The following is a 13,435-nucleotide window of genomic DNA, read 5'->3' on the forward strand; positions in this document are numbered from 1 at the left end:
GTTTGTGCCTCACTGTCTGATTGACTAATATGTGGCTTCCTTTCATATAAATATTCATATAATACGTATAAATAATAATATGAAATATAATAATGTATTATATATAATTTATTATTATATAAAAACACATTAATGTTGTAAATATAAACAGTAACATATATATAGTTTTTATAATTATGAGTTATTTTTATTAAATATTACAAATATCTCATAGTCATTTATAATAATAATAATAACAATAATTTATTATTGTTATTATTACAACGCTCTTCACAAACAACTTACACCCTAGTGGTGACAGCTATATTAGTGTAAAATATATAAAACTATTCCCAGTGTGATTGTAAACTTGTTTGATAACACAACTATGGGCGTACATCTGAGGCATCTAGGCCCCGCCCTTCACCCTGACCACTCCCTAGAAACTCCGGTGATTGACACGCCTTCACCACCGAGGCCGAGCCCTATTTCACACTTCTTCACTCGCGCGAGATGTTTCATTACCTCTGCATCCAAATAGCGCCTAAATAACCACAAGGGTTGGTTTTCTTATACATGCGGAATCGCGGATAGTAGTGACTTCACCCTAGGAACGTCATCCGGGAGCTTCATCTGGCTGGATTGAAGTGAATCCAGACCTGTATGGTTTTATTATTCGGATCTCTTCGGCTTCTGTTTACATGACAATTCGGACATTATATTGTTGAGTCTGTGTGTGTGCACGCGAAGATAATCATGGCGAGTGACTCTCCGGCGAGGAGCCTGGATGAGATCGACCTCTCTGCTCTGCGGGTGAGTCAATAGATGCAATGAAATGCTGACTTACAGTGGGTGAAATGTGTGGAGCATCTCGCCATCAGTGATGGTGCGGAATATGGGAGCTGATATTCATGCACCTGACCGAGAAATAGAGCTAACATCAGATATGCAAACGGGCGTCCATTATCATAAACAAAGTATTTTATTATGAGACTATTTTTTAAACTAATGCTCTGCTATTAACCCTCGAATATTTGAAAAAAGAATCGCTTTTTATTAAGAATATTGCTATAATTACTATTACACAATCTGTGTGGGGTTTAACAATGCGGCATGACTGTGAATACAGAATAGTAAAGCCCATTCAATAATCATTAGTCACTTTGAAGCACATTAATCACATGCATCTCCACAAAAGGTCCAGTATCTATTCTTTCTTCTGAATATTTCCGATTAAAGCTGAAAAGGGTGAAGATAATTCTATACAATTTTGGACCATATACCGTGACCAATTTATTTCAGTATGTCTGAATCTTTTTTTTTTTTTTGCGTCATCCTGATGGTGCCTCGTCGCTCACAGTCTGTGACGCCCGTGTCAGATTATAGCAGGATATTTCACACTTCACAATGACTGTGTGCTATGTAATGCATCTATTATCCGTTTGAATTAAATGTTCTGCTGAATGAGGCATTGAAATAAATAACAATGTGTGCATTGCAGCTAGCGTCGCTTCTTGTCCCCGCCATTATGTGATAAGGTTGATTATTATTAACTGTTCTATCAAGATGTTTCCACATATGTGGCGAATATGTGCAAGTATGGTGTTGTGTCTTGCATTTGTGCCAAATTCCTGTCTTTGGTTTGCTCTGTTTAAGATCATTTCTCTGTGATATACATTATCTGGCTGTGTGAATGGTGTGTGCTAGGCTGCCATGGATTCTGGGGCTCTATGTAATGAACTGCTCTTGTGCTGGGAATTCTGGATTTGGGGTGCTCTGGATGTTATGCACTCTGTGCGCTGGGCACTATGTGTGATGGACACTGTGCTGGGCTGCTTTGTGTGCTGGGCGTTCTGTTCTGGACACTCTGGATTTGGGATTCTTTAGATACTGGGCACTCTGTGCTGGGCTGCTTTGTGTGCTGGGCATTCTGTTCTGGACACTCTGGATTTGGGATTCTCTAGATACTGGGCACTCTGTGCTGGGCTGCTTTGTGTGCCGGGCATTCTGTTCTGGACACTCTGGATTTGGGATTCTCTAGATGCTGGGCACTCTGTGCTGGGCTGCTTTGTGTGCTGGGCGCTATGTTCTGGACACTCTGGATTTGGTGTTTTCTAAATGCCCAGCACTCAGTACTGGGCAGCTCTGTGTGCTGGGCACTCTTTGTGGTTGGTACTCTGGATTTGGTGTAGGGCTGGGCAATAAAATTATATTGGTATTAATCTGTCAAAAAAAATCGATATTTTGTTCTACATAGACAATTGGATCAGGTAAGTCTCGCTAAAAATGCAAGCAGTTCCGCAAAGTTATATGCACAACTTGCTAACTGAATCGCAGCATTAAATCAGCTACATAGCCCTGCTGTCATGGAACCGTCTGGTAATCAGGCTCGGTAGCCGCTAGCAAGCTTTCCGGCTAATATGATATCGTTGTGTACCGAACAGCACTGACAATGCAATACAGCTATCGAGTGAATACAACAGCAACTCCGACATCAACACCATTGCTGTTTATTTGTGTACTATTTAGTTAAAGGTTTTTTCATGATCCATAGCGCTGTCACAGGCAAGAAAGTGTTTCTTCTTGTGATGGTTATTTGTGGCTGGCAATCCAGTTTATGGTGCATTTCTGCCACCTATTGAGCTGGAGTGTGGTGCGTCAGTAGAAAGCCTTTGAGTGGAGTCAAATGTCTGCTGAAGAGGATGAAATTGGCAAAATTTCATGGAAAAGAGGTCACAACTTATGTAGGATTAAATCCTAAATTGAGTATACTTTAAAGGTAGCGTACCCTGTGGGGTTTACTTGTAAAAAAAAACAAAAAAAAAAAAAACAAGTTATGTTTACTTTCATTGTTGAGGTCCAAACATGTGGAATGCATTTCCATCCCCCATTAATGGTATGAAATGTATATTGTGATAAATATTGATATTGAATGATATGGGAAAAAAAAAATATTGTGATTATATTTTTGGCCATATCGCCCAGCCCTAATTTGGGGTGCTCTGGATGCTATGCACTCTGTGTGCTGGGCACTATGTGTGCTGGACACTTTGTGCTGGACTACTCTGTGTAATGGGCACTCTTTATTTGGGGTGTTCAAAATGCTTTACACTCTGTACTAGGCTGCTCTGTGTGCTGGGCACTCTGGATTTAGTGTGTTCTGAATGCTTAGCACTCAGTACTGGGCTTCTCTGTGTGTGATGGGCACTCTGTGTGCTGGGCTGCTCTAGGTGCTGGTTGCTCTGTGCTGGACTGATCTGTGTGATGGGTGCTCTGTGCTCCAGATGTTGTTCTCTGTTGTGTGCTGGCCATTCTGTGTGCTGAGGTGTTCAGGGTTCTGAGCACTCTGTGTTCTGGGTGCAGTTTTGGTATGCCTCACAGACTTTGCTCCTACAGTGGGTTTGTGTCAGATCCATTGACTGAGATGACAGACCCTGATTGTAGGCATTTTAGTTATGCAACATGATCTTACCTGCTCTGTCTGAATCAAGTCTGGACATGGACCTTTGATGTAATCAGTTGTATTGGGAGAAGCTGAGAGGTTTTTACTCTGTATTGTTGTGCAGTTTAAATTACAATTTACCAAAGGTGCTCACATGAACTAGGGCCCTGTGTCTGTTTATCACCTGGCTGCTTTCAATGTTGTTCCTTTTATTGCATCATAGTGAGCAGCCTACTAAAAACAATTTCAGCATCTGACTTTGTTTTTTAAAGGGTCATTTCTTGAGTGGAACAAGTTTCCTCTGTGACTTAGTCAATCTCTTATTTGTCATGTTCAGTTTGCTTGCACTATGAAAAGCACTCAGCATGCCGGACCGCCGTCTGGAACGACCGTGTCTGTGTTTACATCACTGTGTGGGCGTTTGGCATTTGAGACAATTTTTCATAATCAGAAACATTACAGTGGCATTCTCAAGCTTTTCTGTGTCTCTCCATGTGAGGTATCTTAAACACCTTTTTCTCACGGCTACCCATGGGCAAAGCTATTTCGCTCGTGTCTTCTCACGAGCTAGCCACACTCTCAGGATCTTTTGTGCTTAAAAATGAGGTCACCCAGTACAGTGCGCATGGCCTCACAGGGGAAGAGTATATGCTTTATGTTTCGCTGACACATATTTGAACACTATGTTACATATACAGTTTATAGTGCAGGTTTTACTTCTTATATCATGTCTTATCCATGATGTGCATTTATTTGCATAGATGCGTAACATCCTCTTAAATGAATGGAAAAGTTAAAATCAGCTTGTAGGACTATACAGCATTACAAACCCATTATAATTTTGATTTTTCTTTGAATAAATGACCTTACAATTGCAGCTGGGACCAAATGTTTGAGACCAAATTGAAAATCTGGGATTTATTTTCCCATTTAAATCTGGAAAATTAAGATCTTTCTTTGGAATAAATTACATGGTAAGTGCAGTAGGGTCCAAAAGTCTGAGACCACATTGAAAATCTGGGATCCGCCATTTTATCCACCATAAAATGAAGAAGAAATATTTATGATTCTTCACTAAGACTGTCAAATTAAAATTCTGATTATGAATACTTTGAATACTGATTTTGAATACATTTTTTGATGTGTGCCAAGTACTGATGATGTCTTACATTCTTGGCCTAAAGTAGGTGCAGTGCTATGAAAAAAACAGGATGGTTTAAAAATCAGATGACTTGTAGATTTTTCTTCCTACCTAAAAGAATGTATTTAAAAAAGTTTTGGTAATTTATTAGTGAAATATTCTAATTTAGTTTCTCAGCCTGTTGAAAGCCCAATTCTGCACTATTTCTAGGTCACTCTTCAAATGTAAGAAAATTTGTAAAACTGACTATGTCAACTCCTTTGTATAGAAGGTCATAGGTCAGATTTCCTTGCTTCCACTGAAGCACACAAGATGCTATTTTGAGCATTTTCAGGACATACTTTGGTTTTGGACACACTTGTGGATTCTGTTTCAGCTCAAGTGCATGCTGCCAATAAAGCAAAAGGGGGACATACCAAATACAAAGCAATTCATGCAAATTTTCATTCAAATTGTAATGCTGATTATGTACTTCAAACAGAAAAAAATGCTAAATAGTCATTTTTCTCAGCCTGCAAAAGCTTCAGACATTTGAACCCCCCTGTCTGTTTTACATTCTGTTATTGGGTTGGATGTCATTTCTCTAACTGAACTGCCATGCCTGGTGGTTTTCTGAGCAATGCATTATGGGAGCTTTCCATGTTGCTATTTGCATGTTACTGACACAAAATTGTGTGTTCTCTCAACCAGTTTTGCCAGCATGGAAGGACAAACATATAGGGCTTCTGCATGGTTTTCTCTCTGAATAATTAATGTAAGAAAGATTGTTAGATAACATAGAGTCATGTCCAGGGGGGCTGGGGTATTCCCAGCTGTAGATGTCAGTCAGAGGTTTTTTTTTTTCTTCTTTTTCTTTCTGTTATCTTATAATTATAGTCAGTGCCATACAAATATTTTGATGCGCATTTTGAAAATGCACATAAGAAATCCTGAATGGAAACCGTTGATATGCGAATAAACTCTCATAATTCGTATTGAAATTTAATGTGCTAGAAGGAGGTGGATTTTCTTGAGTTTCGCATTAGTTAAAATGCACATTAAGGTGATGGAATCATTAAGGTGATGACCCACAGAGTGATATCAGGTTCTAGGGCTCCGGGGCAGTGTTACTCAGTGAAATTGTCAATGAAAATATAATACTTAGTAGGGCTGTCAATTGGGCAGAGAAACTTAATTCGAATTTGTACATAAAAAAATGTCTAAATTTGAATTAAATATGAATTTTAAAGTCAGCTGATTTTTTTGTCTACAAGAGGGTGCGTTGAATACATATAACCATACAGCACTGTGTTATATTATTGCAAAGAACATTCCTGGCTGTTAAAAAAACATTCCATTTTAAACTAAAGTGCATAAAATAAAAAATAAAAAAAGTTTTAGTTGGTTCATATTCTCCAATTTTAAGTCAAAAGTAAAACGAGGGGGGAAACGCTTCAGCAGGCAGTTCTGTGTTAACATGGTGTTATACTTGCACTGGTGCCACAGTATATACTACCACAGACTCAAACTTCATAATAACAGTGATATACCACAGTGTTTTTCATTAATTACAGCTGTATGTAGTGTAGAATTATTCCCAGATAGCAGTGGTATTCGCCTGAACTCGGTGGTAAAGCGGCTCATGATCCCTGGTCAGGGGCTGTTCAAACAGACGGAACGCAACAGAAAGGAACAACGTGAGGATCTCGAGACACACATTTCCAGCTTCAACTCCTTTACAGACAAACCCACTGCTTAATCTGAGAAATGCTGATAAGAGAGCAAGACGCAATGGCCAAAGACCTCCACATACTGTAAGAGGCTGTTCACACTGAACGCTTTTGCAACCATCCAGTTTACCATTTGTTTTTCTATGTAAACGTGCAAGACGAATGTCTTTGTTTCGCTTTGTTTTTGTTTATTCAGTGTCTTGTGGAGGAGCACTGTTTGTAGATGCCATGTTAAGATAAAAAGAACTTTAAAACCTGGTTTCTGTTAAACTGAATTTTGTTGCGCTTCATCTAGCCTTTTTTAGCGCAAGAATGCGATCGGTTTGAAGTCATCGTCAGTGCTTGGCACACATCCAAAATTCGAATGCGCAGTTTTAGCATTCGAATGTGCATATTTTTCTTAAATTCGCAGAATATTCGAATTTCGAATTTTAATTTGACAGCCCTAATACTTAGCCTCTTGCACCTCAGAAAATTAACTGGATAATCATTACTGTTATGACCAAAAGCAAGTGTTATAACCTCCTCATCTCTAAGGGTCTGTACTAAATTCTAGTGAGCTGCCTTGCTGCCTATTGCCTACGCAGACCGCTGCCTTCTAAGGCAGCATCCTAACATAGATGGAACTTCATAAGTGACTGATTGTTTCTGAGCCAGGCCCATCAAAAGTAATGAAGGACTATAATGAAGCACTGTCGAGCTATAATGCACTAAAGAAGTTATGTGATTACTGTGGCATTTGTGGTCCTGCCAGATGTGTTTTGTACAGTATAAGTGGAAGACCTTTCCTTTAATGGAAGTCTTTGATTTTTTGACCCTAATTCAGCAATTTGTCATTTTGTATGAATCAGTGCCAGCACCCCCAGTAGATTTGTGTTATAGTAGTTTTATTTGGAAAAGAAAGATCATGTGTCTTTGTTTTGTGTTGTACTTTCCTGTTCATTCAGTTGTTAGTCACTCCTTGAATTTTTTAAATGTCTGTGGTACCTTATAGAAATAGTTCACCCCAAAAATGAAAATTCTCTCATCATTTATCCACCTTTATGTCGTTTCAAACCTGTATGACTTTCTTCCTTCCATGAAACACAAAAGGAGAAGTTTTGAAGATTTTTCGAGCTACTCTTTACAGAGACAGCATACAGTGGCTATGACTGTCAAGCTCCAAAGAAGCACAATAAATGTAGTCTATACAATTTGTACACTTTGTTCCAAGTCTTTTGAAGCCATACAATAGCTTCCTGTGAGGAACAGGCCAAAATGTAAGTAGTTCTTCACTGCATTTCTTCTCCTCGGCTGTTGGTCTCAAACAGGCCCAGCTCCAGCTCTAAGATGTAATAAGGTGGGCCATAGGACCCTCCGAGTGTGCCGAACAGTTAGATGGGTGGGTGTTGGTGTGGTTGTCAAGATGGGCCAAGCTCGTGAAAGGGTGGGCCAGGCCCACACACTCCCCCTTGTGGAGCCGGGCCTGCTCTCAAATATCGTTTATGGTCGCATTTTTAAATGGCTTGCATTTTGATCGCTAAAATGACATGCAAGAACCAATAGTGTTTGGCATAGACTGGAAATCTGTATCAATAGCCAGCCCTATCATTGTCGTCAAACCAACGTTTTAAAAATGTTTGTGGCAAATGAGACCATGGTGGAGTTAAAGAGTTTCTGCAAGTTAACGATTTAAATTTTGGTCTGTTCCTCACACTAAGGTAGAGTATGATTTCAGAAGACTTGAAATATAGCGCTACTTTTAGCGCAAGAACTACTTTTATGTTTCTTTTTTGGCCTCTGGAGCTTTATAGGTCTGGTTGCTATCAATCCCTTAATTATATGGAAAAGAGCAGCTCAGAAATTCTGCAAAACATCTCATTTTTGTGCCACAGAAACAAGAAAGTCATATTGGTTTGGAATGTCATGAAGGTGAGTATTTTGTCGGTGAACTGTCCCTTTATGCCTGACTGTTCTTACAGGGGAAGCCCATGCTAGTGATTAACTGAGTAGGGATTAAAAGAACAAGTAAGTACTAGTGTTGCATTACTGCATTGCCTTGGTCAACGGGTTCAGCTTTCCTCACAGATATCAGACGTTCTGTTTTTTGCTGTGTAAAACTGCAGCTGCTGCCCTGAGCGCTTTCATTCAGCATGGCATGTCTAAACATGCATTGGTCTCCGCTGGTCTTTTACAAGATCCTTTGAAGACAGGATTGATTGCTAATACAAACAGTGAGGTCACATGGCTGTACTCTGTAGGGGCTTGTTTACAGCAATATCTGCATAGGAGAGCTGAGATTAATTTATTATATTTACTTAGTAATAAAGTGAGTTTATGCTTTATTCCTTCCTATTACATTCTGAAATACAAAGCCCACACTTATAAACACAACACATACTATGTATAAATAGCATACTCATTTCACTTTAAGTAGTTTTTAGTCCTATTTGTTATTTTTAATCTTAAACTTGCATTGCACAATTGTACACTTCTAAACCAAAAAAGTCTAATTAGAAGCTTAACATTCAGCAATTCAGTAGCGCTTCACAGATGGCCCCTTCCTTATTGGTGGTTTCAAAAGATCAAATAAGTCAACCACTTAACTCATGACCCATATTTGCCCTCATGTTGTTCCAATCCAAAGTATTTTTTCTTCTTCCATGGAATACAAAAGGAACACTGTCGGGCTCCAAAAATGACAACAACAAAAAATGTAAGTGGTCCATAGGACCCTATATTTAAAAGTCTTCTGAATAGTATGCAAAGCTATGTACACAAACCTATGATAGCTTTTTGGACATTTTTGGAGATCAACAGGGTAATATTCTGCTAAACTTCTCCTTGTTTTCCATAAAGAAGGTCATAAGGGTTTGGAATGACTGTTAATGATGACAGAATTTCAATTGAGTGAACAAATTGGTGTAGCAGTTCTGCCATCAAAGGGTGCTTTGGCTGAAGCCTGAGGTGTTGTTTCAATGGAAGACAATGGAAGACTTGCTTCTTTGAAAACAGTCTGACTCATGGTGTTATTTCCCTGTAATAGTTGAAGGAGCAGAGGTAATGGTGTATCATTTAAAACTACTGAATGCCATTCCAGATCGCCCAGGGATAACATTCTCTACTTCAAGTATTTATTGGGAGATGCATCTCTCTCTCTCTTTTTCTATTTTCTTCCATCTTTCTATCTGTAAGCAGAATGTGGTGGTCTAATTTTTTTTGGTCAGCAGTTTCTATTCATGCCTGTCCATCTGTAGGGATGTATTTCGAGACAAAATATTCTAGGGGCAATTCACTAAGAATGAATTGCGGCCAGTGATAATGCGGTCTGCATCGTTTAACCCACTGGGGTTTGAGGGTGTTTTGGGCCCTGGAGAAGTTTTGACATGCCTTGACATTTGTGCTTTTTTCAGTTGCTTAAAAACATATTAATGGCTAAAGTCTGACAACACTGTATTCAGCACAAACTGGGCTACAATAATATGTGAGCAACATGTATGTACATGTTTGTATTTTTGAGAAAATAACGTTTATGCGTGGTTTTTGAAAAAACAAAAATGTTAAGTCACTGAAATAAGGCCATATATCACATACTAAACATTTGTTCACAAGACTTTTGAGGACTGGATCTTGTAGCCTAGAGTTTTTGCTATAAAATGATGTGAAAACCATCCTGATCACTCATTCATACAAAACAATATAGTCATTTAACTTTTGTAAGACACTTTTAGTGTTAGAAAGGCCATATACAAGGAGGCGTGGATGATCATGAATATTGATGTGATTCACACTTGAGGACCCCTCCCCTGAGAGAGAATTAATGTTTGTAGCTTATTCACAAAATCAAATTTAAGTTAAAAGAAGTAATCTGACTATACATTTTCTTTACATAAAGACTTTACTTTAGACCTACACTGCCATTTAAAAGTTTTAGATCAGTAAGATTTTTTAAATGTTTTTAAAAGAAGTCTTTTCTGCTCACCAAGGCTCCATTTATTTGATCCAAAATACAGCAAAAACAGTGATATTGTGAAATATTTTTACAGTTTAAAGTAACTTTCCTATTTGAATATATTGTCAAATGCAATTTATTTCTGTGATCAAAGCTGAATTTTCAGCATCATTACTGCAGTCTTCAGTGTCACATGATCCTTCAGAAATCATTCTAATATGCTGATTTTCTAAAATGGGCATATTTACAGCACATTTTACACATTTACACCCGAACAGATATTTGCAAGCACAAGCTTCGTTGATGATAATGAGGCAGCATAAACACTAGTTAAAATATAATCTAAACATTCATATTATTTTTATATCATATTACATATCATATTGATATCATAGAGCATACAATTTAAATACCTGCTTTATCCGAAACAACATTTAAATGTAACTAAAACTTGCCTATTAGGACATATTTCAAATGTCAAAACTCTGAATCCTGGCTGGCAAGTCTGGAAATAGTCCAACTAGTAAAATATGTACATTTATATAAAATAGCATGTCAACGACTTGCTCATCCGAAATTGTATCCTCGGCTGGATCAAGACGCTCTTCAAAATGCAAACGTTCCTCGTCGGAGTCCCGCTCTTCTTCTGAGGAAAATGTGAACTCTTCGTCACTATCCAGTACCATCTGTAGAGCTTCCTCACCCGTGTAGCGTGCCATCTTCCAAACGCGCAGGAAAGTGAATGAATCTGATGATGAATTTGATGTTTTTTAAGGCACTGTTGGGTGCGTTTACCATTTGTATTGATCGCCTCAGCACATTACTGTATGAATAGTGCGCTCTGCTGGTGGGTGTGATCTCATTAGAGCTAATGAGCTGAGCCAGGAGAAACTGTACATCGCTTTGTTTCATACAGATTACATTGCAGGAGAATATTTGTTTTAAATTTGAATTGTTTTAATTAAAAGTAGACATTTTAAGCTTTCTTTCGACATATGTTTCATGTTTGTGTGAAAAGTATTCGTGGAGTTTCAGTTCATTTTTGTGACGTGTTTCAGAAAGATGCTCGCAGAGACGGCTGAAAGCGCACCCTGTTTATTTTCTTTATTTTACAAAAGCACAAGGTTTTGTTGTTATTGTGAGTGTACACAAATAAAAGTAGACCCTTTATGGTTTCTAATGATGTCTTACACTTATCTGTATGCCCAAAAATGACTGCTGTTCTGCGGAAAAAATCCAGAAGGACACGCCAGCGCATCCGTTGACCCCAGAGGGTTAACATCTGATTCTCATCAGAAATACAAAAATTATCAGATAATGACGGAAACAAAAAATGAACGCTGAGTGCAACTTGCATGGCCCAATTCTTGATCATGCTGCAGTAGGTTGTGAAGGATAGCAGTTGTGTTTTTCATCTCACATTTGCTTTTTATGGCACTTTCTGTTAGGTGTAAGTTTTGGGGTTGGGAGGTAGGTTTTCATGACCTAAAACTTGAAAGAGAGTTTGGAGAGAAAATGTAACTCACTTTTAGTCCACACAGTGGACATTTTACACAAAACTGCCATGATACATTATCATACGTATAAGGAACCTTGTAATATAATTTAGCAAAAATGTCAGCACAGTCATATCATTTTCATGATATCAGGCTGAAAACATCTCTTTTCAATGAAATCCATTTACCCCTTGCCTTCCGCTTGCAGTAATAGTGACGTTAATCACGCCATGCAAGTAGCGCTTTTTAAAAAGGCACATACTACAGTATAATGAGCCTAATTTACATAGAAAAGAGGCATGTTTGTGCTGAAAAGACAATGACTACTCATGCACAGTGCTATTTCAAGTGACCGCTGAAACTTGATTGCGAGTGGTGAGGAAATTAGATGCAGATTTTTTTACTGAAAAACAGTGCAAAAGTATCACAAATGGTAAAGAAATAGTTCATCCAAAAATGAAAATTCTCTCATCATTTAGTCACCCTCATTGATTTGTAATACAGATTTGTATGACATTCTTTCATCTGCAGAACACAAAGACTTTTAGAAGAAAATCTCAGCTGTGTAACAATGCAAGGTCCAAACAATGCATGTGAATGGTGACCAAATCTTTGAAGCTCGGTTTTGGGTGAGAACAGACCAAAATATATCTCCTTTTTCACATTAAATCTTCTTGGTGATCATTTCAAGCTCGATCACACTTCCTAGCACCATCTAGTGCTCTGTGGAATGCGTCAATCACTAGAAAGTGTAATCAAGTTTGAAATGATGATCGTGCCTACAGACTGCAATAGCAAGATATACAGTTATTTTGTTGGTCTGTTTTCACCCAAAACCGATTAGATCGCTTAAGAAGACATGGATTAAACAACTCCGGTTTTTTGGACCTTCAACGTTTTGGTCACCATTCACTTACATTGTGAGGACCTCCAGAGCTGAAATGTTTTTCTAAATGTATGTTTGTGTTCTGCAGAAAAAATAAAGTCATACACATCTGATATGGCATGAGGGTGAATAAAAATGATGAGAGAATTTTCATTTTTGGGTGAACTATTCCTTTAAGTGACTGTGCCACTCTGTTTGGGATGGTAAACATCCCATCACAGAATTCCCAAGATAGACAGAATGAGCATGATTCTGTAAGCCCTTCCTCTTTCCAATGCATGAATTAAACATTTCTCTTTAAAGACTGTACATGTTCACAGTCAGAGTTCACAGGAAATTACTGTGCAGGTTCAGGCACACACTGACAAAGAGTTACGTAAGATGGAAATCTTCTTCCTAACGATGTTCCCACCATGGTTCAAGCTTGCAGCTTGCCACTTTTTCCGATCCAGTGTTTCTTCCGAGTTTATTTTGACGGCACGCATATCTTCTCTGATGCTATCCATCCACGGTTTTTTTTGGTCGACCTCTTGGTCGCTGGCCAGCCTGGTCTAGTCTCATCACTGTCTTCACCACAGAGGCCTCGTAGCTTCTGACTACATGTCCATACCACTGCAGTCGAGCCTCTTGCATCTTGTTCTGGATGAGGCCATGCCGAGTGTCTAATGCACATCGGTGTTGGCGACTTGGTCCAACCTTGTTAGTCCTAGCGTCCACCTGAGCATCCACATTTCCATGGTGTTGAGTGCTGCTTCTTGCCTCTTTGTGGCTGCCCAGCATTCAGCTCTATACAGTGCGACTGGCTTGATGAAATGCATGTGTTTATTTTAAAAACCGCACAGGAAGAAGGT

The 13,435-nt window shown here is 38.7% G+C and overlaps 1 protein-coding gene across 4 annotated transcripts in view; it reads left to right on the forward strand.

Moving 5' to 3' along the window:
• Positions 1-457: 457 nt before the first annotated feature.
• Positions 458-13,435, forward strand: part of LOC127431603 (TRAF2 and NCK-interacting protein kinase-like) — a 92,645-nt gene continuing 79,667 nt past the window's right edge. For all 4 annotated transcript variants that reach the window (XM_051682090.1, XM_051682092.1, XM_051682091.1 and 1 more), the window contains exon 1: positions 458-792. In XM_051682090.1, coding sequence (XP_051538050.1) covers positions 736-792 — 57 coding nt within the window. In that variant the 5' untranslated portion in view covers positions 458-735. The remainder of the gene's footprint in view (positions 793-13,435) is intronic.

The sequence above is a fragment of the Myxocyprinus asiaticus genome, chromosome 41 (assembly GCF_019703515.2).
Source record: "Myxocyprinus asiaticus isolate MX2 ecotype Aquarium Trade chromosome 41, UBuf_Myxa_2, whole genome shotgun sequence".
NCBI classification, from domain to species: Eukaryota; Metazoa; Chordata; class Actinopteri; order Cypriniformes; family Catostomidae; genus Myxocyprinus; species Myxocyprinus asiaticus.